Source organism: Orcinus orca, chromosome 11 (genome assembly GCF_937001465.1).
Source record: "Orcinus orca chromosome 11, mOrcOrc1.1, whole genome shotgun sequence".
Lineage (NCBI taxonomy): Eukaryota > Metazoa > Chordata > Mammalia > Artiodactyla > Delphinidae > Orcinus > Orcinus orca.
The window spans coordinates 14796907-14824541 of record NC_064569.1 but is presented as its reverse complement, the minus strand read 5'-3'; the positions used below and the strand labels follow the sequence as shown (position 1 = coordinate 14824541).

The following is a 27635-nucleotide window of genomic DNA, read 5'->3' as shown; positions in this document are numbered from 1 at the left end:
AAATTTATAAGTGCTAAGGAAGCCTCAGAAAGAGATTTAGAGAATGTACAGACACTGAAGTTTTATGGAGAGCCTGAGAATAGAAAAGTTCAAGAAAGAAGAACTAAAGGTGTTGGCTATTGGAAGAGATCAATTACCATTATCATACCAATTATCATAGGTTTATAGAACAATTTATGGTTTGTTTTATTAAGAAATAATTGGTAATCTTTTTTTTTTTTTTTTTTTTTTTTTGCGGTACGCGGGCCTCTCACTGTTATGGCCTCTCCCGTTGTGGAGCACAGGCTCCGGACGCGCAGGCTCAGCGGCCATGGCTCACGGGCCCAGCCGCTCCACGGCATGTGGGATCTTCCCGGACCGGGGCACGAACCCGTGTCTCCTGCATCGGCAGGTGGACTCTCAACCACTGTGCCACCAGGGAAGCCCAATTGGTAATCTTTGAGGATTAATGTTTCTTTGGTTAAAAAAAATCATGAAACACAATGAAATATCTATATCTGGCCTGGGTACTCTTCACTATCCATTGCTTTGCATCTTATTCTTTGAAACAGGAAATCAGTGCCGTAATGGGCCAACTCTGGACGAACAATTTTTTATTCATGGAATATAAACCAAATATAATCAATGAGATAATTATTATTAGAAAATTGCCCTTTATCAAGAAACTGATACTTATTTAGATAAAGTGAATCTAGGATGGGGCAGTGACAAATTTCTTTTACAAATCTAGATTTTAAAAAATTGAAAAGAATTGGGATAGTCAGAGAACTTAGCCAAGTTAGTTCAAAAAGATGCACAAGACTGATGGGCCAAGACAGCAGAGTAGAAATACCCTAAGCTCACACCCCCTCACAGACACACCAAAATTACCACTATTTACAGAATAACAATCAACAAAAAAGACTGAAACCTACCAGAAAAGATCTTCTACAACCACAATGAGACTGGTAGGAGGGGAGGAGTCACAATATAGTCTAGTCCTATACTCCTGGGTGAGCAATCCACAAACAGGAGAAAATTAACAACTTACTGACCGGAGATATATCAATATGTTTTCAGAAAGTGATACAATTAATATCACCATGTGAAGTTGCTAGAGCTTAAAATTGATCAAGGGTTCATTATACAATTTATGATTGTCATTATCATTCACAGTTTGCCCCATTAGGTTTTTGTTCCAAACTTGTGTATATTATAAATTCAAGTTTATTACTGTTTTCAGAAATGACACATAGCAAACTTTTGAGTGAAGAAGAATTTTTCGGTGAATTTTATGCAGATACTTTCTCTGATTGTCCGAGCGAAATATATACTAGTGTCTCAGAAAATGACAGTTCTTCGGAATATAGTTCTGATTCAGACAATGTGAATATTAGACCCAAAAAAGACAAAAAACCTTAGTGATTGATTCTGATACGGAAAGTGAAAATGAAACGGTGCTGGAGAATGCTCCTTTGCTTCTACAGAAGAGTGGATTGAAGACAACATTTCAGGAAAATCAGATGACTTTACAGATATGTCAGGTGTAACTACTGAATGTAATAATCCGCAAAGTGTTAGTGAAATAACAGAATTAATTTTTGGTAACGACTTTTTCGAGTTGGACGCTTCTCAAACAAACTTGTATCCCCAACAGAATAAAAAACCATATAAAAAGTATGATAAGCCTTTAAAATGGACTGATATAACCAACAGTGACAGGAAGATGTTTCTTGGATTAATAATTTTGATGGGACAAATAAGAAAGTCATACTGGAAAGAATACTGGTCGACTGATCCCTTACTTGAAACACCCATCTTTCCAAAGATTATGACAAGAAGAAGATTCGAACACATAATGAAATTTCTTCACTTTAACGATAACTCGGAAACTCCACTTCCTGCAGACAGAATTTCAAATGTTAAACCTATTTTGGATGATTTTCTACCAAAATTTCAATCTATCTATATACCCAAACAAGAGCTATCACTTGACGAGGCAATGATAAAGTGGTGAGGATGCCTCAGATTCAAAACCTATAATGCCAGAAAACTTACAAAATATGGAATTTTGGTCAGGATGGTTAGCGAAAGTGAAACTGGATATATATGCAACCTTGAGATTTACACAGGTGAAGGAAAGAAACTGCAAGAAACAATATTATTGGTCCTACAACTTTACCTTGGTTCATGACACCATATTTACTGAGACCATTTTTACAACAGTGTGTCCACATCTGAAATACTGTTGAAAAATAAAACCAGAGATCGTGGGACTATAAGAGAGAATCGTGGTCTACCAAACCAATTAAGGAGAAATCCAAAAATCTACGGAGGGAAGAAATGACATTCTTACAGAAGGAAGAAGTGATTCTTCTTATATGGAAAGACAAGAGGCTAGTTCGCATTCTTACAGAAGGAAGAAGTGATTCTTCTTATATGGAAAGACAAGAGGCTAGTTCGCATGGTGACAACTATTCATGACGCCTCTATAGCATCTACAGGAAAGGAAGACAGGAGGACTGGCCATCAGATAACTAATCCCACTTGTATATTAGAGTATAATAAATATATGAAAGGAGTTGATCGATCTGATCAATATCTGGCAAACTTCAGTATCCTCTGGAAAACTAGCAAATGGTATAAAAAAGTGGGTTTCTATTTGAGTAATTGTGGTTTATTCAATGCGTTTAAAATTTATTGTAGCCTTAATGCACAGAATAAAATGACTTACACGCAATTTTTGTTAGCAGTAGCTGACCAACCTGGTGAATGTAGTGGTAGTCCTGCACCTGGTTCTTCTTGTGGTGTTTCTAAAAGAGCCTCCCGCAAAGACCCACCTCGTCGACTATCAGGTAAAATAAAAGAACATATTCTAGAGGGAATAATACCCACAGAACTAAAAGAAAAAAAAAAATTGCCGCCAGAAAGTGTAGAGTCTGCTCTTCCAGGGGAAAGAGCAGTGAAACACGGTGTATTTGTAATAGATGTTCTGTTCCCCTGCACAGAGGTGCCTGCTATACTGCCTATCACTATCACACTCTAACGAAATATTAGAATGCTTTAGTAAGACATGTACAAAGTTTCAAGTAAATGCATTAAATGCAAAAAAAAGTTGTTGATATTTAATCAAATGCAGGTGTTTTGATATTCACTTAGGTAAAAATCGCCAGCCACAGGTGTTAGTTTCTGCAAAAATCCACCAGTCAATAATGTGTTAAAATTGCAGAACTTCTCCCAAAGGAGTAAGAGGTCTGCGCCCCGCATCAGCTCCCCGGCCTGGGGGTCCTGCATCGGGAAGACAAGCTCCGGAAGGCCAGCAGGCCTTACTTTTGGGAGTCCCAGAGGGCTGAGGGAAATAGACTCTATGCTTAAAGGGCGCATACAAAATCTCACAAGCTCTGGGACCCAGGGCAAAAGAGATTCGAAAGGAGCCTGGGTCAGACCTACCTGCTGATCTGGAAAGTCTCCCAGAGAAGCAGGAGGCAACGGCAGCTCTCCCTGATGACACAGATGCTGGCAGCAGTGGACACTAGTGCTGGCAAGTGCCATTCTGGAATCCTCCCTCTAGCTTATTAGTCTCAGGACCCAGCCCCGCCCCCACTCACAGCCTGTAGGCGCCAGCGCTGGAATGCCTCAGGCCAAGCAACTAACAGGCCAGGCCACTCACCAGCAGACAGCTGCCTTAAGACCTCCTGAGCCCATAGCCTCCCCTGGACACAGCCCTTCCCACCAGAGGACACAGGAACCAGCCCCACACACCAGTGGGTAGAAACCAACACCAGAATCTTTGGCTCCACCCACCAGCGAGCCTGCACTAGCCTCAGGACCAGCCTCACCCACCAGCAGGTGGACTCTAGCCACAGGACAATGGCAGCTCCGCAGCGTACAAACCTAGTGCACCCACCAAGGCCAGAACCTGCCCTGGGACCAGCTGGGCCCTGGCCCTGCCAACTAATAGGCCAACAGAAGCTTTGGGACAGCCCAGACCCTGTACCCAACTGTGTCAGGAGGCCTCTCCCCCATTCCCCCACCTCCTTCCCAGCAATCTGACATCAACTCTGGGATTCCTGGGCGCTACAACCAGACTCCAGAAGCCGGCTCTGCTTGCCAGTAGTCCAGCACTAACCCCAGGACCTGGCTTTAGCCATCAGTGAGCCAGCACTAGCCTCAGGGCCCTGGGGTGCTGCAGCTGGCTGCCTTGTGACAGGCCCGGTAAACCAGTGGCTGGCAGCCTCTGCACAAGGCAGGGCCTGGCAACCAACCAGTCTGGGGGCCAACCAAGCCCACCAGACCACCCTCAGTAGTCAGCCCACCACAACAGAAGGACCCACACAGCCCACATAGGGGGCACCCTTAGAACATATTGCTCTGGTGACAAGAGGGGAGTGCACTGCCGGGATGCATAGGACATCTCCTACAAAAAGCCACTTCTCCAAGGTCAGGAAACATAACTAACCTACGAGATACATAGAAATAAAAACGGCAAGTTAGGCAAAATGAGAAATAAAAACGGCAACTTAGGCAAAATGAGGTAGCAGAGGAACATGTTCCAAATGAAGGAACAAGATTAAGCCCCAAAAGAAGCACTAAGTGAAATGGAGATAGACAGTCAGTCTACCCAAGAAAGAGTTCAGGGTAATGATTGTAAACATCTTTTAAAGAACTCAGGATAAGAATGAATGCACAGGGCTTCCCTGGCGGCACAGTGGTTGAGAGTCCGCCTGCCGATGCAGGGGACGTGGGTTCGTGCCCCGGTCTGGGAAGATCCCACGTGCCGCGTAGCAGCTAGGCCCGTGAGCCATGGCCGCTGAGCCTGCGCGTCCGGAGCCTGTGCTCCGCAACGGGAGAGGCCGCAACAGTGAGAGGCCCGCGTACCGCAAAACAAACAGACAAAAAAACCGCAAAAAGAAACAAAAGAATGAATGCACAGAGTGAGAAGTTAGAAGTTTTTAAAAGAATACATAGAACATTGTTATTTTTACATGTCGAATATTGCCATCATCTGTGATTTATTTTCACAACCCTCTTTTGTTACCTTCACCAAGTCTATGTGTTGTCTCTTTTACACCAGTGGGCAACACAAGTCACTTGGTGCTAAGTACAGAACTCCCATTGTATGCAGAGTGCCATTTATGGGGTAATTAGCCATGAGAAATGTTTCTCAAAGTGTGTCCACGGACCACTTGTGTCAGAGAACCTTCTGAAATGCTCGTATTTGGGAGCAGGAGAGAAGAAAACAAGTCTAGACGTGAAAGAGTAGAAGAATCCATGAGACCAGGAGAAGACTGTAAAAGGCAGATGTAGAAATTCCAAGCCAAACTACAGAATCACAGTCACTGGGAGTCGCATCCAGGAATGTGGATTTTAAAAACAAGGACCCCCAGACTATACATACATAATAAAATTACAAGAATTCTTTAAAATAAAAAATAAAATGTAATAAAACTTTAACATGTATGTGTGTGTGTGTGTGTGTGTGTGTGTGTTAGCCTGGGTTCTTGTTGTGTTTGACTAATTCCCTCTCTCTTCTGTTAATTTCCATGCAGTAATGATTTTCTGTGATTTTGTGTCTTATGAAAGGATTAAACAGCACTCCATTTGAGATATACCCTGATTTCCCTGACATGACTTGCTCCTCATTTGAAATGACTTATTATTCTGTTACAGAGTAAGAGACTCTCATAATGTGAGCATATTCAATATCAGAAGGAAGTCTGGCATCCTTATTGATTACTTTTAGAGCATTCTGGAATGGGCTTATTCTGGACCAGGTAGAAGAAAACAGTCTAGAAATGACACAAAACTAGGGGAATCCATGAGACCAGGAGAGACACTGTAATGTATAGAGAGACATTGCAGAAGTCAATGGAAGAGATCATTTTAAAGTGGGCTACATGGGAAAACACTAGAAAGATTTAAAAACATATTTCAAATCTAAATGATTTTTCTATGTTCCTCTGTTACATAAACTGAAAAATTATTGAAAATAATCTTGGCCAAGCTTCTAAATACCTGCATTACTTTGTCAGTCTCTGTTCACTAGGATAAATCATATTGTGCTGCTTTGAAAGGAAAAAAATTTAGCAATTTTTTTTTGTGAATTCACAGGAGGGAAGTAATTCTTAGAGAAAGCTTCAAGGATTTAATATAAGATAAACAATTCTTTTCATCAAACTCACTATTAAATATAACAGAACTGCAGGCAGAATAATTCGTTTTAATATTAAAACCAAGCACAACTTCTTTAGTCTGATTACTCAAGCATGTGAAAATACTAAAGTCTAAAAAAATAAACAATTAGTTAAAACTTGAAATAAGAAAATATGTTGAGAATTTACAGATAGATTTTTCTGTCATTTACATTATAATGTTATCTCTGTCTTCAGATAAGCAGAAGAAATAAAATAGTCATTTAAGAGATGCTGTGAAAAATGCAAAGCCTGAGGACTTTGTTGTGATGATTTGGGGAAGGTGAAAAAAGTCTTAGTTCTTAGTTGTTCACATTAGAAGTAATTTAACATTCTTTCATTTAACAAAGTATTCATTGAGCATCTACTATATACTTGGCCCTGCTTTAGCCTCCGGGTTTACAGCAATGATACAGGGCAGTGGAGAAAATAAAGTAGGAAAGGAAGTTTGGAAGTGCCAACCAACAGCGGTGGTTTTGCAGTTTTACATATGGGAGTCAGAGAGGACCTCACAGAAAAGGCAACAGTTAAACACAGTTGTTTAGGACATGTGAGATTGAACCATGGAGAATTTGAGTCATGGGCCTGGGAAGAGCAGTCCCAATAAGCTGAGTAGCAGGTACAAATGTCCTGGGGCAGAAACATGCAGAAACATTCAAGGCATAGGAAGAAAATCACTGAGGCTGGAGTGGAGTGATTCAGGGAGTCTGTAGCACGAGGTGAGGTAGGAGAGGTCAAGGGCGTCAATACTTGGCTTTCATTGTAAGTGGTATGAGATTCCTTCCCCAGAGGGATATGAGACAGGAATGACAGGATTGACTTTTATTCTCAAAGGAGTATTCTGGATGCTAGGTTAGGAAGAGACTAAAAAGATATAAAGGCAGAAGCAGGGAGACCTGTTAAGAGGCTACAGCAGTAATTCAAGTGAGAGATGATGGTAGATTGAACCAACGGTGGTAAGCAGTGGAGGTGAAACATGGTGGGATTCTGGATTTATTCTGAAAGCTGAGCTCCCAGGATTTGCTGATAAGTTTGGTTGTAGTTTGTGAGAGCAGTCAAAAGGACTCTAAGGATTTTAACCTGAGCAGTTAGTAGGATGGAGGTGCCATTTAGAGGTGAGACAGGTTGCCAAAGAAGCAGGTTTAGGGGGGTGATAATCAGAAGTCTGATTGGATGTATATTAGATTTATGCTGTCTACTGAATTTCTACTAGAGTTGTTGAGTAATCAGTTGTACATATAATTCTGGATTTTAGGGAGACTTTCAAGCTAGAATTATAAAATATGGAAGAAAAAGACATGTAAGTGGTATTTAAAGCCACAAGCCTGGAAATAAAAAAAGAGGAGTTCCAGGGCTATGTTAAGAGATTGTGGAGGAGAGAAGAACCAGTAGGGAGCATGACTTCATTATTAACAACTTTCCTTCCGAGGGCATTGGCAATGTAAAGGCTCTAGCGGCCCTAAGTGGTTTTCAAATTTTTATAGGATTCACCTGCTCATTTTCCATTTACCTATAACTTGATCTAAATCTTAAACTCTTGTTCTTAGTCACTTACTCCCCACCTTTATGCCTGCATCACACTGGTTTTGAATATACTTATTGGTAGTGCAACTTCATCTGAGTGTAAAGGGCATTTTTGAAAACTGTCAAAAGTAATTTGGGGATTTAGCTGATGAATAAAATGGGTGGCCAAGTTGGTTATTACTGCTTTTGATCAAACATTAGGCATGACTCTTGACTAGTATCAACAAGTTTATTGTGTGGTTTATATGCAGAGCTAAAAGCAATGTCAACAGGCATGTCCTAAAATGTTTTGAGCAATGACATTACTGAAATATATGTATAGTTTCCAAGAGGACTGTTTTCAATTGACAATTATATATCATACACATATATACGTTCTGTTAACTTGATTAACACTATTTCTTAATAGTCTATTATTTTATCATGTATATTTGTACAGATGCTTAAAGTCCACGAACATGCATACAGCTATAAAAAATATCTAACTTAATCTTCATTTCCCAGCCTAACAATTTCTTAAACAACTGCTATTCTCAGCTAAGCTGATTAACTTATCAAAAGCAATTGAAAATAATTATTTTAATGAGTGAAAGTTCTACAAAAACACATTTAATATTTGCCCAGCTCTTACAAAAATGGCTGATTGCAAACACTATAGATTTACAAACAATCATCCTTGGATATCTGGCTAATACTAAATTTGTAAAGGATGCATTCCCTGAAAGTTATGCCAAATATTTGTTCAATGAACAAATATTTATTAAGTTCTAGTGTGTTCCAAATGCATGTCATGTTGAGAAGAGTTTGCTCCTTTAACTCCTTCAAAGTGCATCCTTAGAGATTTATGTGCATAAAGGAGAGAGCTAAGGTAGTGCTTCTGACTTTCTCCATGTGGAGTCTCCTGGGGAGTTTCACCATGTGGAGGACCTGTTTTGCTAGGCTAGCTAAAGACCAGAGAAATAGGTGAGTCTTAGAGTTACCCTTTTCTGTTTGTTGCACCCAGATTCAGACCTTTAATCAATTACCTTGTGACAAAGAAAGCTCCCTCTCTTACTTAACGACATGGCCCAGTTGCCATCCTTGCCTCTCTGACTCGACCAATCTTCAGGAAGGAATGGGGTATAATAGAGAAAGCAGCTTTTAGTTTTCCTTAGAGGCTAACTACCATGGACGTTCTTGGTTCTGGGGATGCAAAGATGGGGTCCCTGTCATCAAAGAAATTATTACTTTTTGAGGGAAAAGAAATACCCTTGAGCAATTACATCAGAATATGATAACATACTCAATGGCAATCTGTGGGAAAACACTAAGAGCTCCTGGCTTCACAAAGAAGGTGCTGGCACTATTCAAAGAGATGAGTCAGTCTTCCACAAAGCTCAGCGTGATGAGAGAGGGGTAACTTCTTGGGACATAGCTTTTTTTCTTTTGGCTCTTAATACTCTAGGTAGTCCTGCTTTTTTGTTTTTTTTTTTGTGGTACGCGGGCCTCTCACTGTTGTGGCCTCTCCCGTTGCGGAGCACAGGCTCTGGACGCGCAGGCTCAGCAGCCATGGCTCACGGGCCCAGCCACTCTGCGGCATGTGGAATCTTCCCAGACCGGGGCACGAACCCGTGTCCCCTGCATCAGCAGGTGGACTCTCAACCACTGCGCCACCAGGGAAGCCCCGGTAGTCCTGCTTTTTCAAAGCTTTTTCACTAGATTTGTCCTGACACTTCATTTTGAATAAAGTCTGGGTTTCATTCTATGACTTGCTCTGTGAAATATTTTATAGCCTTTCCCCCAAGCATCACAATTACACTGAGGCACAACGCTGTACCTGGTTCATTGTTCCTTACTTACACTTGGTGGCTGGCCCCATTTCTCTCACGAACGTTGACATTAATTGCTTAAAGGAAGAAAGTGATTTCTAAACGTAGGTTTACATGTTTCTTATTAGATAAGATAAACTTACAATGTTTTTCACGTGCTTCACAAGTATGGTCAGCTTCGCATCCTCGTATGTTATGACTAACTGCACCTTAGGCTTCTTGTCAGGAAACTTCTCACCTGATGAAACAGTAGAGTTTTAGTGGATTAAATTGGAAGTGGCTGATCACAGGATAAACTGAACATTCAAAGACTAAAGCAGGACCAATGAATAATATGAAAAAGAAACATTCTTCCTATGACACTGAAAACATAATACTCTTCAGGAAACTGGGTTGGTTAAGATAGGATTTGTGTCTAATAATCCTGAATCTATTCTACCTCCTCATAGTCTATGTTTTGTTTCAATCGATACCATTATTTTCCCGATTATTAAAGCCTGAGACCTCAGTGTCATTTTTGGCCGCAATTTTCTCCTCAACATTCAGTACAATGAGCTTAAAGTATTAGAGAACATAGGGGTTGAAAGTGTTGGCTTTAGAAGTCAGTGAGTCTGGGGTGCAGGTCCCAGCACTATACTAAAGACTGTGACTAAGTTAATCGACTTCTGTAAAATGGAGATAATAGTCATCTACTTCAGGACAGTTGAGATGATTAATTGGTAACATTCAAAAGTTCTCACAATATAATCTCTCAGTGAATGTTTGCAATCACTCCATGTATTTACACTCAGCTCTTCCTTTCCAGTTCTGCTGTGCCTAGTGCAGATGCATATGGATCTTTTGCCTGAACTACTAGAACATTCTCTTCCCCTCCTCCAGAACCCAAATGTATTTGTACACAATTACCAGTATAATCTTCCTAGGGCAACTTTTATAAAATTACTCTTCGATCAAAGTACTGTTCATAGCTTTCCATAGCTTATGAAAAAGTCTGAATTTTTCAGCTTTGTATTACTGCTTCTTATTGAATCTGTCTTATTTCCCATTCTTATTATTTCATACTGCAGTCTGTATGTTCAGTTCTACAGACATGCTCTGCTATTTCCTTGCAGACATTGCTCATATTATTCCCTTTATTTAAAATGATCTCTTCCACCATTTTTGGCTATTGAAATTTTACCTTTCTGCAAGGCCTAATTAAAATGCAAAAGGGTTTCTGTGGTCGCCACCCTCTGAACTCCCCTTAGCACAGCCCTTATCACTTAATATTTATATTGTAATTATTACCTTACATGTCTCAATTTGCTTAGTGGATTACAATCTCCCTTAGGGCTTACTTTTTTCCTATTTCCCCAAGGGATATATAAATCAGTGCTTGCTCCATAAAGTTGCACTAAACGTTTATTTAATGACAAAAGTAATCTCAATTTTCCTTTCAAGTTATATCTTTCCTACATTAAAACGAAGGCTTTAGTTTTTTAATTAAAAATTTCCAGTTTATAGCCCAAGGATTAAGCATAATTCACAGTTTTCTAATATTTCCCTTGGTAATCTCTGGTTGTATGTTTTCTGAGGGAATTCAGAAAGAAGAAATTTACTACTACTAAGGAATTTGGCAATGTTTTGTTGTGGGCTCATTGGGGTCCACGTTGTTTTCTGATAGTCAGTTTTAGCTCTCTAATCCTAACATTTGAAAATTAAACCTGAGCTTTATGTTTCTTCTCCCAAAGCCTTTTACATGTTTATTAGAATAGTTTACACATTTTAAATAGGTAATATTAATTAATTTTATTGTTAATGTGGATTATTGACATTGAAATAGTTAAAATTCACATTGAGTGTTTCTTACAACTGAAATGGTAATTATGTAAATATAATAAAAAAATTCTTCCTTAAAATATCTTGATTATGATGACTGAGTGACGCTGTGAGTTTGAGACACTACGAGATAATTCTGACTGTAGTACTTGGGTAAATTGTATTTCATAATACAAAAATGTAGTTGAACTTTTGGTATGAGTATGCTAAAAATGCTGATACTTTTTTGATGCACAGTGAACATAATTTTTGAATTAAAGAGTGAAAGGATTATTAGTTAGAAACTTAATGTGTTTAATTAGAGGAGCTTTAATTCAGACAGGAAATTAGCATAAATTTATGGGTGAGTGTCTAAATGATAATCATGCAACTGTTACTTGAATTGACTGAAGATGATATTCCACCCTAAACCTTTCATGCAAGATTAGTAATCACAGTATCCATCAAAACATGTCAGACTTTAGAACCCACTGAAAATACAGGCCACTCGGAAGTCTTAGTAGTCAATGTAGTAATAGCAGAGGTACTTAGGATTTTTAGAATTCTTATTGTGTGCCAAATGTTGAGCTAACAGTTTCACGTACATAAACTCACTAAATCCCCACAGCAAACCTACAAACTTTGTGTTACCTCCATTTTACCCATGAGGAAACTGAGGTATTTTGGTCCAAGTTTAGGCAGGGTCAAATGATCTCTAAAGACTATGTTTTTGAACATCATGCTGTAAGGGGCAACAAGGGGTCAATAACCTAAGGGAAAGAATTTAAACGAAGAGCCCAGAGAGGGAGACTTTTGAGAATAGCTTCACAGGGACAAGAAGATGCTAGAATATCTTGATTTTTCTGCTTCAAGTTATTCTGGGGGATCTAATCATGCTTAATCTAACCATTTATAGTAACCCCAAGAACTGTTAAAATATCATTGGTCCAAAGAATGACTGTGTTGAAACGCTTGAATGCATGGCACTACAGCAGCTAATACGGGCTTAATTATGCATAACGTGTCCATTAATGTTAAAAAATACCATTTCAAAATTTAACTTCCTTTCAGATATAATATATTCATGTGATTCAAAAATGAAAATTTATTTTTAAAGTATACAGTAAAAAGCCTTCCTCCCATTCCTAACACCTATTCACCCAGTCCTCCCATTATTATCATTTTTTAAACATTTTTATTGGAGTATAATTGCTTTACAATGGTGTGTTTCTGCTTTATAACAAAGTGAATCAGCTATACATATACACATATCCTCATATCTCCTCCCTCTTGCGTCTCCCTCCCACCCTCACTATCCCACCTCTCTGGGTGGACACACATCACTGAGCTGATCTCCCTGTGCAATGTGGCTGCTTCCCACTAGCTAGCTATTTTACATTTGGTAGTGTATATATGTCCATGCCACTCTCTCACCTTGTCGCAGCTTACCCTTCCCCCTCCCTATGTCCTCAAGTCCATTCTCTACGTCTGCATCTTTATTCTTGTCCTGCCCCTAGGTTCTTCAGAACCATTTTCTTTTTTTGGATTCCATATATATGTGTTAGCATATGGTATTTGTTTTTCTCTTTCTGACTTACTTCACTCTGTATGACAGACTCTAGGTCCATCCACCTCACCACAAATAACTCAATTTCATTTCCTTTTATGGCTGAGTAATATTCCATTGTATATATGTGCCAAATTTTCTTTATGCATTCAGCTGTCAATGGACACTTAGGTTGCTTCCATGTCCTGGCTATTGTAAATAGAGCTGTAATAAACACTGTGGTACATAACTTTTTTTTTTCACATCTTTATTGGACTATAATTGCTTTACAATGGCGTGTTAGTTTCGGCTTTATAACAAAGTGAATCAGCTATGCATATACATATATCCCCATATCTCCTCCCTTTTCTGTCTCCCTCCCACCCTCCCTATCCCACCCCTCTAAGTGGACACAAAGCACCGAGCTGATCTCCCAGTGCTATGTGGCTGCTTCCACTAGCTATTTTACATTTGGCATGAATCTTTTGAATTATGGTTTCCTCAGATATATGTCCAGTAGTGGGATTGCTGGGTTGTACGGTAGTTCTATTTTTAGTTTTTTAAGGAACCTCCATACTGTTCTCCATAGTGGCTGTATCAAGTTACATTCCCACCAACAGGGCAAGAGAGTTCCCTTTTCTCCATACCCTCTCCAGCATTTATTGTTTGTAGATTTTTTGATGATGGCTATTCTGACTGGTGTGAGGTGATACCTCGTAGTTTTGATTTGCATTTCTCTAATGATTAGTGATGTTGAGCATCCTTTCATGTGTTTGTTGGCAATCTGTATGTCTTTTTGGAGAAATTTCTATTTAGGTCTTCTGCCCATTTTTGGATTCGGTTGTTTGATTTTTTGATATTGAGCTGCATGAGATGCTTGTAAATTCTGGAGATTAATCCTTTGTCAGTTGCTTCGTTTGCAAATATTTTCTCCCATTCTGAGGGATGTCTTTTGGTCTTGTTTATGGTTTCCTTTGCTGTGCAAAAGCTTTGAAGTTTCATTAGGTCCCATTTGTTTATTTTTGTTTTTATTTCCATTTCTCTAGGAGGTGGGTCAAAAAGGGTCTTGCTGTGATTTATGTCATAGAGTGTTCTGCCTATGTTTTCCTCTAAGAGTTTTATAGTGCATGGCCTTACAGTCAGGCCTTTAATCCATTTTGAGTTTATTTTTGTGCATGGTGTTAGAGAGTGTTCTAATTTCATTCTTTTACATGTAGCTGTCCAGTTTTCCCAGCACCACTTATTGAAGAGACTGTCTTTTCTCCATTTTATATCCTTGCCTCTATCAAAAATAAGGGCAACCATATGTGCATTCCATTGATCTATATTTCTGTTTTTGTGCCAGTACCATACTGTCTTGATTACTGTAGATTTGTAGTATAGGCTGAAGTCTAGGAGCCTGATTCCTTCAACTCTGTTTTTCTTTCTCAAGATTGCTTTGGCTATTCGGGGTCTTTTGTGTTTCCATACAAATTGTGAATTTTTTGGTCTAGTTCTGTGAAAAAATGACATTGGTAGTTTGATAGGGATTGCACTGAATCTGTAGATTGCTTTGGGTAGTATAGTCATTTTCACAATGTTGATTCTTCCAATCCAAGATCATGGTATATCTCTCCAACTGTTTGTAAAATCTTTAATTTCTTTCATCAGTGTCATAGTTTTCTGCATACAGGTCTTTTGTCTCCTTAGGTAGGTTTTTCATAGGTATTGCATTCTTTTTGTTGCAATGGTAAATGGGAGTGTTTCCTTAATTTCTCTTTCAGATTGTTCATCATTAGTGTATAGGAATGCAAGAGATTTCTGTGCATTAGTTTTGTATCCTGCTTCTTTACCAAATTCATTGATTAGCTCTAGTAGTTTTCTGGTAGCATCTTTAGGATTCTCTATGTATAGTATCATGTCATTTGCAAACAGTGACAGCTTTACTTCTTTTCTGATTTGGATTCCTTTTATTTCTTTTTCTTCTCTCATTGCTGTGCCTAAAACTTCCAAAATTATGTTGAATAACAGTGGTGAGAGTGGACAAGCTTGTCTTGTTCCTGATCTTAGAGGAAATGGTTTCAGTTTTTCACCATTGAGAACGATGTTGGCTGTGTGTGTGTCATATATGGCCTTTGTTATGTTGGGGTAAGTTCCGTCTAAGCCTACTTTGGAGGGTTTTTATCATAAATGGGTGTTGAATTTTGTCCAAAGCTCTTTCTGCATCTATTGAGATGATCATATGTTTTTCTTTCTCCTTCAATTTGTTAATATGGTTTATCACATTGATTGATTTGCATATATTGAAGAATCCTTGCATTCCTGGGATAAACCCCACTTGATCATGGTGTATGATCCTTTTAATGAGCTGGTGGATTCTGTTTGCTAGTATTTAGTTGAGAATTTTTGCATCTGTGTTCATCAGTGATATTGGCCTGTAGTTTTCTTTCTTTGTGACATCTTTGTCTTGTTTTGGTGTCAGGGTGATGGTGGCCTCGTAGAATGAGTTTGGGAGTGTTCCTCCCTCTGCTATATTTTGGAAGAGTTTGACAAGGATAGGTGTTAGCTCTTCTCTAAATGTTTGATAGAATTTGCCTGTGAAGCCATCTGGTCCTGGGCTTTTGTTTGTTGGAAGATTTTTAATCACAGTCTCAATTTCAGTGCTTGTGATTGGTCTGTTTATATTTTCTGTTTCTTCCTGGTTCAGTCTTGGAAGGTTGTGCTTTTCTAAGAATTTGTCCATTTCTCACATGTCCATTTTATTGGCATATAGTTGCTTGTAGTAATCTCTCATGATCCTTTGTATTTCTGCAGTGTCAGTTGTTACTTCTCCTTTTCTATTGATTTGAGTCTTCTCCCTTATTTTCTTTGTGAGTTGGCTAATTGTTTATCAATTTTGTTTATCTTCTCAAAGAACCAGCTTTTAGTTTCACTGATCTTTGCTGTTGTTTCCTTCATTTCTTTTTCATTTCTTTCTGATCTGATCTTCATGATTTCTTTCCTTCTGCTAACTTTGGGGTTTTTTTATTCTTCTTTCTCAATAGCTTTAGGTGAAAGGTTAGGTTGTTTATTTGAGATGTTTCTTGTTTCTTGAGGTAGCATTGTATTGCTATAAACTTCCTTCTTAGAACTGCTTTTGCTGCATCCCATAGGTTTTGGGTCATCGTGTTTTCATTGTCGTGTGTTTCTAGGTATTTTTTGATTTCCTCTTTGATATCTTCCATGATCTCTTGGTTATTCAGTAGCATATTGTTTAGTCTCCATGTGTTTGTATTTTTTACAGTTTTTTTCATGTAATTGATATCTAGTTTCATAGCATTGTGGTTGGAAAAGATACTAGAAACGATTTCAATTTTCTTAAATTTAGCAAGGCTTGATTTGTGACCCACGATATGTTCTATCCTGGAGAATGTTGCATGAGCACTTGAAAAGAAAGTGTATTCTGTTGTTTTTGGATGGAATGTCCTATAAATATCAATTAAGTTCATCTGGTTTAATGTGTCATTTAAAGCTTGTGTTTCCTTAATTACTTTCATTTTGGATGATCTATCCATTGGTGAAAGGGGGTGTTAAAGTCCACTACTAGTATTGTGTTACTGTTGATTTCCCCTTTTACAGCTGTTAGCATTTGCCTTAGGTATTGAGGTGCTCCTATGATGGGTGCATAAATATTTACAATTGTTATATCTTCTTGGATTGATCCCTTGATCATTACGTAGTGTCCTTCTTTGTCTCTTGTAATAGTCTTTATTTAAAGTCTATTTTGTCTGATATGAGAATTGCTACTCCAGCTTTCTTTTGATTTCCATTTGCATGTAATATCTTCTTTCTTCCCCTCACTTTCAGTCTGTATGTGTTCCTAGGTCTGAAGTGGGTCTCTTGTAGACAGCACATATATGGGTCTTGTTTTTGTATCCATTCAGCCAGTCTATGTCTTTTGGTTGGAGCATTTAACCATTTACATTTAAGGTAGTTATCAATATATATGTTCCTGTTACCATTTCTTAATTGTTTTTGGTTTGTTATTATAGGTCTCTTCCTTCTCTTGTGTTTCCTGCCTAGAGAATTTCCTTTAGCATTTGTTGTAAAGCTGGTTTGTAGGTGCTGAATTCTCTTAGCTTTTGCTTGTCTGTAAAGGTTTTAATTTCTCCATCAAATCTAAACGAGATCCTTGCTGGGTAGAGTAATCTTGGTTGTAGGTTTTTCCCTTTCATCACTTTAAATATGTCCTGCCAGTCCCTTCTGGCTTGCAGAGTTTCTGCTGAAAGATCAGCTGTTAACCTTATGGGGATTCCCTTGTGTGTTATTTGTTGTTTTTCCCTTGCTGCTTTTAATTTTTTCTTTGTATTTAATTTTTGATAGTTTAATTAGTATGTGTCTTGGCATGTTTCTCCTTGGATTTATCCTGTATGGGACTCTCTGTGCTTCCTGGACTTCATTGACTATTTTCTTTCCCATATTAGGGAAGTTTTCAACTATAATCTCTTCAAATATTTTCTCAGTCCCTTTCTTTTTCTCTTCTTCTTCTGGAACCCCTATATTTCGAATGTTGGTGCGTTTAATGTTGTCCCAGAGGACTCTGAGATTGTCCTCAATTGTTTTCATTCTTTCTTCTTTATTCTGCTCTGCGGTGGTTATTTCCACTATTTTATCTTTCGGATCATTATCCATTCTTCTGCCTCAGTTATTCTGCTATTGATTCCTTCTAGAGAATTTTTAATTTCACTTATTGTGTTGTTCATCATTGTTTGTTTGCTCTTTAGTTCTTCTAGGTCCTTATTAAATGTTTCTTGTATTTTCTCCATTCTATTTCCAAGATTTTGAATTATCGTTACTGTCATTACTCTGAATTCTTTTTCAGGTAGACTGCCTATTTCCTCTTCATTTGTTTGGTCTGCTGGGTTTTTACCTTGCTCCTTCATCTGCTGTGTGTTTCTCTGTCTTCTATTTTACTTAAGTTACTGTGTTTGGGGTCTCCTTTTCGCTGGCTGCAGGTTCGAAGTTCCCATTGTTTTTGGTGTCTGCCCCCAGTGGCTAAGGTTGGTTTAGTGGGTTGTGTAGGCTTCCTGGTAGAGAGGACTGGTGCCTGTGTTCTGGTGGATGAGGCTGGATCTTGTCTTTCTGGTGGGCAGGACCACGCCTGGTTGTGTGTTTTGGGGTGTCTGTGACCTCATTATGATTTTAGGCACCCTCTCTGGTAAAGGGTGGGGTTGTGTTCCTCTGTTGCCAGTTGTTTGGCATAGGGTGTCCCGCACTGTTGCTTGCTGGTCTTTGAGTGGAGCAGGGTCTTAGTGTTGAGATGGAGATCTCTGGGAGATCTTTCACTGTTTGATATTACATGGAGCCAGGAGGTCTCTGGTGGACCAATGTTCTGAACTCAGCTCTCCTACCTCAGAGGCACAGGCCTGACACCTGCCCAGAGCACCAAGACTCTGTCAGCCACACAGCCAGGTATGTGGGGAGTTTCTTGCCTTTTGGGAAGTCTGAGGTCTTCTGCCAGTGTTCAGTCGGTGTTCTGTAGGAGTTGTTCCACATGTAGGTGTGTTTCTGATGTATTTGTGGGCAGGATGTGATCTCCACGCCTTACTCCTCCGCCATTTGAAGGTCTGCCTCCCCATTATTATTTTATTCATTTTCCATATATTTCTCCAGATGGACACATATTCTTCCAGAATTTCTCCATATAAGTAAATATGAATAAGTATTTTTATTCTCGCCCCTTTTTCCAAAAAGGAATAGCATATTTACTATTCTACACAACAGTCTTGGAGATACTTTCATGTCAATAATACAAAGCTTCTTTATTTTTTAAATATACTTTCACATTATTCCATCATGAGGAAATAGCATAATTTATTTAACACTTTACCCATTGACGGGCAAGTGGGTTGTTCCCAATGCTTTCTAGATGTTACAAACCATGCTGCAGTAAATAGCCTTGAATATGTATCATTTTGTACCTGTGCACAAATACCATAGGATAGATTTCAGCAGCAGAATTGCTGAGTCATAGGGTATTAGCATTTTAATTTTGGCAAACATTCCCAAATTGTCTTCCACGGAGGTTGTACCAATTTGCATTATCACCAGCAGTGTATGAGTGTCTGCTGATTTATAACAATGCTTGTTAATTAAAGTTTTGAATTTTTGCCCATCTGATGAGTTAAAACGGCATCAGTATAATTGTAATTTGCATTTTTCTTATGAGTGACCTTGAGGATTCTTTCATTTGGTTAAGAGCCACTTGTATTTTTTGTGTGTGTGTGTATTATTTTTTCGTATTCTTTACACAGTTTTCTATTTGGTCATTGGTCTGTTTCTTACCAATTTATAGGAGATGGTTGCATGTTAAATAATCAACCCTTCATATGTGATAAATTGCAAATATTTCCCTCATTTTCTCTCTCATCTTTGCTTTTTTTTTTTTTTTTTTTTGCAGTACGTGGGCCTCTCACTGTTGTGGCCTCTCCCGTTGCGGAGCACAGGCTCTGGATGCACAGGCTCAGTGGCCATGGCTCACGGGCCCAGCCACTCTGCAGCATGTGGGATCTTCCCGGACCAGGGCACAAACTGGTGTCCCCTGCATCAGCAGGCGGACTCTCAACCACTGCACCACCAAGGAAGCCCTCTTTGCTTTTTTTGAACTTTGCTACAGTGTTTTATATCATGCAGAATTGTTATAGCTTCTGAATTTGTAGTCATAGTTACAGCAGCTCATCCCAAGATTAAAAAGGATTTTTTCCATGTTTTCTTTGTCATATACATGGTTTCATTATTTACATTTAAAATCTTTCACTCATTTGGTATTTATCCTGGCATATGGTGTGAAGTATACTATGCCAACATTATTTGTTGAATTTTCTCTTACTTGTTTGGGCAACTATTAAATTCCTGAATATATCTGACTCTGTTTATGGACATTCCATTATGTTTTACTTGCTCATCTACTTATGCACTGACACCTGCACTGTTTAATTATTGATGCTTTGTAATGAGTTTTCATATCTGATAAGGCTAAACTCACCTCTTTGTTTTGCTAATTTTTCCTGGCTTTTCTTTGTTAATTTTTGTTTATGAACTGTATAATTAGTTTATTTAAATAAAAATAAACCTGTTGGAGATCAGTCAAAATGGTGGAGTAAGAGGATGTGGAGCTCATCTCCCGACATGAACACATCAAAAATACATCTATATGTGGAACAATTCTCACTGAAAACTAATTGGCAGAGGACTCCTGTACAACCAAGGCTGTAAGAAAGATATACATGTAATCAGGTATGAAGGAAAGAAAAGCAATTGGGTTGGGATCTTTGTCCCTGAGAGGGGCCCAGAAGAAAAGGGAGGATTCTTGGGCAGACACCTGCCCTGGGGAGTGAGCAGTGAGAGCCAGATTGGGCACCCCAGTCCTGGGGTCCTATACAGGGGAGAAGTGCCCTCTTGGCTGGTTGGAGGACCACTGGAACTAACAGGGGAGCTGTGAGAAGCCTGGATTCTGCTCCTGAGGAGCACATGCATGCTGGCTTGACCCCAAGAAGGGCAGAAAGATCTAGTGGTTGCTGGGTTTCCTGCAACCACCTTGGTGCATGCCCCAGCTCAAGTTAAGTGAACACTCCAGCCCCATTCACTTCACATCACGGTGTGGTATTCAATCTGGGGCAACCAATACTGGGGATAAGACACAACTGAGGGATACAGAGACTACGCAGAGCTTGGGCAAGCCTGGGTGGAATGGCAGTGGCCATGATTTGTGCTTACTCAAGAAGCACATCACAAGCAGCCCAGATCTCTGAGAGCAGCCACTCCACCACAGCTCACGCCCTGGTACATGTTGAGAGTCTACACAGGCCCTGCCTGTCCTGTGCTGTGGCTCCACAGTGGAAAGGAGGGTGGTGGAGGCTGGTGACAGTGACTGATTGAGAAGGATGACGAAGACTTGCACCTAAGGCTGCACCTGAGCCAAGTGAGGGAAAAAATTGCAGGTGCCTGCACAGTCAGTGCAGCAGAGACACCTTGGACCTCTGCTGTAGCCGACACAAGCTGACAGCCTGCGTGGGCCCCCTTGCTTCAACATTCCCTCACTCTGGGGCAAGGGTTCCAGTGTGGGGCTAGGGGAAAACCCACACTTAAAGGCACCTGTCATTTTTTTTCACACTCGACTCCAGCTTTAAGACCCTCCATTTCCAGCCCACCCTCTACCAAGGGGGTAGCTGTCAGCACACCCTGAGGAAAGATGTGATTTGCATCCATGTCAAATCCAGCTCTCCCACTAAAGGTACTGGGCACATACAGTATGTATAGGGATGTTCCCATATAGGGACAGCCCTTCAAGACTGCAACAGGTAACTGTTTCATCTAAATTCATAGAGGCAGAGAAAGTTAAAAGCAAATGAAAAGGCAAAGGAACTGCTCTCAATTGAAACAGCAAGAGAAAACGGTTGAAGAAACAAATAATGAAACAGAAATAAACAATTTACTAGATAAAGAATTCAAAGCATTTGCAATAAAAATGTTAATTGGATTAGGGTAAATACATGTACACAGTGAAAATTTTAACAAGTAACCAGAAAATATTTTTAAAAAAATCAGAAATGAAGAATTCAATAGCTTAAATTAAAAAACACAATAGAAGGAATGAATAGCAGATTAAGTGATACAGAAGAAAGCATTAAGTGATCGATGAAACCAAGACTTAGTTTTTTAAAAAGATAAACAAAATTGATAAACATTTATCCAGGCTCACCAAGAAGGAAAGAGGGAGGACCCAAATAAACAAAATAAGAAATGAAAGAAGAGAAATAACAACTGATACCACAGATTTTAAAAAAATCAAAAGAAAATATTACCAACAGTCATATGCCAACTAATTGGATAACTTAGAAGAAATGGACAAATTTCTAGAAACATACAACCTGTCAAGACTGAATCAAGAAAAATAGACAATGTGAACAAACCAATCACTGCAGTGAAATTGAATTTGTAATTAAAAACCTCCCAGAAAACAAAAGTCCTGGATGGCTTCACAGGGGAATTCTACAAAACATATAAAGAATGACTACTACTTATCTTTCTCAAACTATTCCAAAAAATTGAAGAGGACAGAAAACTCCCAAATTTATTCTATGAGGCCACCATTACCCTGATATGAAAACCAGACAAGGACACTACAATAAAAGAAAATTACAGGCCAATTTCTTTGATGACTGTAGATGCAAAAATCAACAAAATACTAGGAAAGTGAACCCAACAATCTATAAAAAGGATGATACACCACGATCAAGTTGGATTTATTCCAGGGGTACAAAGATGGTTCAACATTCACAAATCAATCACTGTGATACACCACATTAACAAAAGGAAGGATAATAATTACATGAGCATCTTAATAGATGCAGAAAAAACATTTCACAAAATTCAACATCAATTCATGATAAAAACTTTCATCAAAGTGGGTAGAGAGGGAACATATCTCAACATAATAAAGTCCATTTATGACAAACCCACAAGTAACATCATACTCAATGGTGAAAAGCTGAAAACTTTTCTTCTAAAATCAGGAACAAGACACTCTCACCACTTCTATTTAACATAGCGTTGGAAGCCCTAGACACAGCAATCAGACAAGAAAAAAGAAATAAAAGACATCCAAATTGGAAGGGAAGAAGTACATCTGTCACTATTTGCAGATAATATGATACTTTATATAGAAAAACCCAAAGTCTACAGCCAAAAACTATTAGAATTAATAAATAAATCCAGCAAAGTTGCAGGATATAAGATTAATATACAGAAATGTGTTACTTTTCTATATAGTAAAAATGAACTATGAAAGTAAAAAAAAAAATCCCATTTACAGTTGCATCAAAAAGAATGAAACGCCTAGGAATAAGGTTAACCAAGGAGGTGAAAGACCTATACTTTGAAAACTATAAAACACTGATGAAGGAAATTGAAGGTGATACAAAGAAGTGGAAAGATATCTCATGCTCTTGGATTGGAATAATTAATATTGTTACAATGGCTGTACTATCCAAAGCAATCTAGAGATTTAATGCAATCCTTATTAAAACACCCATGACATTTTTCACAGCAGTAGAACAAATAATCCTAAAATTCATATGGAACCACAACAGACCCTGAATTGCTAAAGCAATCTTGAGAAAAAAGAACAAAGCTGGAGGAATCATACTTCCTGACTTCAGACTATACTGCAAAACTACAGTAATGAAAACAGCATGGTACTGGCATAAAAACAGGCACACAGATCAATGGAACAGAATAGAGAGCCTAGAAATAAATCCATGCACCTGGGATCAATTAATCCACGATAAAGGAAGCAAGAATATACAATGGAGAAAAGACACTCTCTTCAATAAGTGGTGCTGGGAAAACTGGACAGATACATGTTAAAGAATGAGATTAGAACATTTCCTCACACCATATACAAAAATAAACTCAAAATGGATTAAATACCTAAATGTAAGATGTGAAACAATAACTCTCATAGCAAAGAACTTAGGTAGAACACTCTCTGACATAAAGTGTAGTAATATTTTTTTGGATCTGTTTCCTAAGCCAAAAGAAATCAAATAAACAAATGGGACCTAATTAAACTTAAAAGCTTTTGCACAGCAAAGGAAACCATTGACAGAACGAAAAGGCAGCCTACTGAATGGGAGAAAATATTTGCAAATGATATGACTGATAAGGGGTTAATACTCAAAATAACATAAACAGCTCATACAACTCAATATCAAAAAAACAACCTGATTAAAAAATGGGCAGAAGGTCTGAATAGACATTTTTCCAAAAAAGACACACAGATGGCAAACAGGCACATGAAAAGATGCTCAACGTCATTAATCATTAGAGATATGAAAATTAAAACAACAATGAGATATCATCACGTCACACCTGAGAGAATGGCTATCATCAAAAGGTCTACAAATAATAAATGTTGGCGAGGACATGGAGAAAAGGGAACCTTCATACACTGTTGGTGGGAACATAAATTGGTATAGCCACTATGGCAAACTGTGGAGATTCATCAAAAAACTGAAAATGGAACTATCATATGATCCAGTATTCCACTCCTGGGTATATAACCAGAGAAAACAAAAACACTAATTCAAAAAGATACATGCATTCCAATGTTCTTGGCAGTAGTACGTGAGCCAACACATGGAAGCAACTCAACTGTCCATCAACATATGAATGGATAAAGAAGATAAAGAAGATGTGGTGTATATATATACACACACACACACACACAATCACATACACACACACACACACACAATGGAATACTACTCAGCCATAAAAAAGAATGAAATTCTGCCACTTGCAGCAACATGGATGGACATAGACAATATTATACTTAGTGAAATAAATCAAATAAAGACAAATATTGTATGATACCACTCATATGTGGAGTCTAAAAAGTAAAACAAAAGAATGTATATAGCAAAACGGAAACAGACTCACAGATACAGAAAATAAACTAGTGGTTACCAGTGGGGAGGGGGGAAAAGGGGAGGGGCAAGATAGGAGTATGGGATAAGAGATACAAACTATTATGTATAAAATAGAGAAGCAACAAAGATATGTTATATAGCTCAGGGACTAAAGCCATTATCTTGTAATAACTTTTAATGGAGTATAATCTATAAAAATATTAAACCATTATGCTATACACATGAAACTAATATAATATTTTAAATCAACTATACTTCAATAAAAAATACTTAAATCTGTTTGTCGTTTAAAATTTTATATTTCAAAATTAAATTGGAAATATCTGACATCTTTATGATGTTGAATCTTCCTACCCAAAGTATGCTATATCTTTCCATTCGTTCAAGGCATCTTTCAATAGTGTTTTAAAGTTTTCTTCATTTGGTATGGTACTTTTTCTGTTAAATTTATTCCTAGGGTTTTTTTGTTTTGTTTTGGTTTGGTTTTCTGGGGGTTTTTTTGCTGCCATTGTAATGGGGATCTTTCTGCTATTATATATTCTAACTAGTTATTACATATATGTAACAATATTTTATATACATATATATATATGTATGCAATAGATATCTATATATGAAGTTGGCACCTGATACCTTTGTTGAATTTCATCATTTGTGATAGATTTTTAGTTGATTCTCATTTTTCTAGGTATGTGATCATATTACTGGCAACCAGTAATTAATTTTGTCTTCTCTTTGCCAAAGTTTATGCTTCTAATTTTTTTCTATTTAAAATAACTTAGTTAGTTCACAGATATTTATTGACCTATTATGGACAAGGCACTGTTCTAGGCCTTTGGAACATATTAGACAAAATCCCCCTCTTGGCAATTCTATAGTATTGGGGGAGATATTAAAAAAGCAATAAACATAATAAATAAGTAGAATTTATAATATGCTGAATATGACTAATGATAAGGAAAAAACCACAACAGGACGAAGGCACTGGGAGCTTCCAGAATACGAGGCAGATTGCAGTTTTAGATGGGATGATCAGGGTACTTCTCATTGAAAAGGCAAATTTAGAGCAAAGACCTTCAAAAGAGGGGATGGAGGAATCACATGTTGGCTAATATGTTCAGCACAGTGTAATGTAATCGTGATGCTCAAGGGCATAGTGCCTTATTTTATACTCTAGTGGAAATATTTTTCCACTATTTCTCTGCATTCCTGATGTGGGCTTTGGATAGCCAAGATAGATACATTTTCTCCTGTTAAGGCATTACCCATTTATTTTTATTTGAGTGTTTTATCAGGAAAGTTTATTGAAATTTATCAAAAGCCTTTTCAGTGTCTGTAATGAAGACCATGCTATTTTCTCCTTAAATCTATTAATATGGTAATGTGTATTATATACTATGTGCATTACCAGCATTGAAATGTTCTGGCATTTATGGTCATGGTGAACTATATTCCTTTAGTGTGCTGATGGATTAATTTGGTTAATATTTTATTTAGAATTTTCCATTATATTCAGAAGTGAGGTTAACCTGTGATTCCTTTTTTTTTTTTTTGCAATCCTTGTAATCATTGAAGCTACTGGCATAACTACTTTATTTGCTTCATAAAAGTAATACAGAAAATTTTCCTTACTTTTCTCTGTTCTGGAATTGTTTAAATAACAGTGGAATTATCTGCTTTTTAAAAGTTTGGCATAGTCCCTCTGGAAATCATCAGAACTTGGTACTGTTTCATCGGTTGCTTTTTGAAACTTTTTCTATTTATTCTATCTACTTTGATCTTTTCTGGGGTAAATTGTGTTTTCCTAGAACACTACCTATTTCAGACATTTACAAATTTAGTTTTTTAAAGTTGAACAAAGTCTCTTACTACTCTTCAATTTCATCTCTTTCTATGGTTACTTCTTGCTTCTCCTTTTGTATTTGCATTTGCCTCCATTCTTTTGATTAGATTAGCTAGTGGCTTATTTATTTTATTGTTTACTTTTAACTTCCAGATTTATTTAATCTACTGTTTTCTGTGTTCTAAATCATAATCTACTTTTATCTTTATCCATGTTTTTCTTTTTGTCATCCTTTAGTTTGTTTTGTGCCTCTTGTTCCAATTTCCCTCTGAGCATTGCTTTATCTTTCTCTCATGGTTTCTGAGATGTGGTATTTCATTATTGCCCTTCTTTGGAAATTTTGCGATTTTGATTTATAAGTCCTTTTGACCCAAGAGATGTTCAAGAGAGTTTAATTTTTTATATCTCCAAATTTAAGTATCTTTTAGCTTTCTGAATTTTTCCATTGATTTCTCACTGTACTGTCTCATGATCAGAGAATATGTCATACTATTTCTATTTTTGAGGATATATTGAAATTTCCTTTGTGACCTAATATATAATCTATTTTCATGAATGTTCCATGGGCACTTGAAAATAAGATATATTCTCTATTTTTAGGATAAAGAGTTTGATACAAATTAACAAAATTTGCCTTATTAATTTTACTATTTAGTTTTTCTATGTGTCACTTATGTTTTTCTACTCAGTCTTTCATAAATCAAGAGAAGCGAATTAGAATATCCTATTACTAGTTTGTTTTTGTGTGTTTCTCCTTGTATGTCCCATAATTTCTGTTTTATACATGCTGCTGTCATACCTGATATGCTGTCATAACTGCTTATATCTTTATTGAGAACTGTACTTGTTATAGTTAAGTTCCATTCCTGTTTAATTCAAGGCTTTTGGGACCAAATTCCACCTTTTTTATATAAGACTGTGACTTCTGGTTTCCATGTCCTTGCATTGCCTAATATACCTATGCCTTTATTTTAATCTTCAATCTTTTAAAATCACTTTAAAGTGATTTAAGTGTGTTTTTACGTTAAATATAGAGTTATGGTTTTCACTTTCACTCCAGCTGGAATTTTCTTAATAGATGAGTTAAGCCTATTTATACTTATTGATATAATAGATTTTTCTCTTTGTCCTTATTGTTTTAAGTTATTAAAGAAATAGAACATTTTTGTTTTCATGGTTTTTAAAGAAAGTCTTTCACAAAGTAATTTGTTTTTATTTTTATGACTTATGATACTTAGGGAAGCTTTAATTTTTGCTCTAGTGGTTACTTTTATTTAATATTCTTTTCACAATATTTGTTTCCTAATAGAAACAAAGATAAAATTAGTGTGCATAATCTTTCTCATCTACTTTGATCTACCACCCAATTTTTGATATATCAATGTTGTGATCTTTTTCAGTGTTTATCTAACACTAATATTACATATGCTAAGATTTTTTTATTGCTTGATTTGTTAGACTTTAAGTGATATCTTTTGACACGCAGCTATTAGACAT

At 37.5% G+C, this 27635-nt stretch overlaps 1 protein-coding gene across 11 annotated transcripts in view; it reads right to left on the bottom strand.

The window, feature by feature from the left end:
- Window positions 1-27635, bottom strand: part of PIK3C2G (phosphatidylinositol-4-phosphate 3-kinase catalytic subunit type 2 gamma) — a 365719-nt gene that overhangs the window by 24571 nt on the left and 313513 nt on the right. For 9 of the 11 annotated variants that reach the window (XM_033430304.2, XM_049695083.1, XM_033430311.2 and 6 more), the window contains one exon: window positions 9646-9740. In XM_033430304.2, the coding sequence (XP_033286195.1) occupies window positions 9646-9740 (95 nt within the window). Of the gene's footprint in view, window positions 1-914; window positions 989-9645; window positions 9741-27635 lie in introns of all 11 variants that reach the window. The other 2 variants (XM_049695081.1, XM_033430310.2) reach the window with 1 other exon arrangement.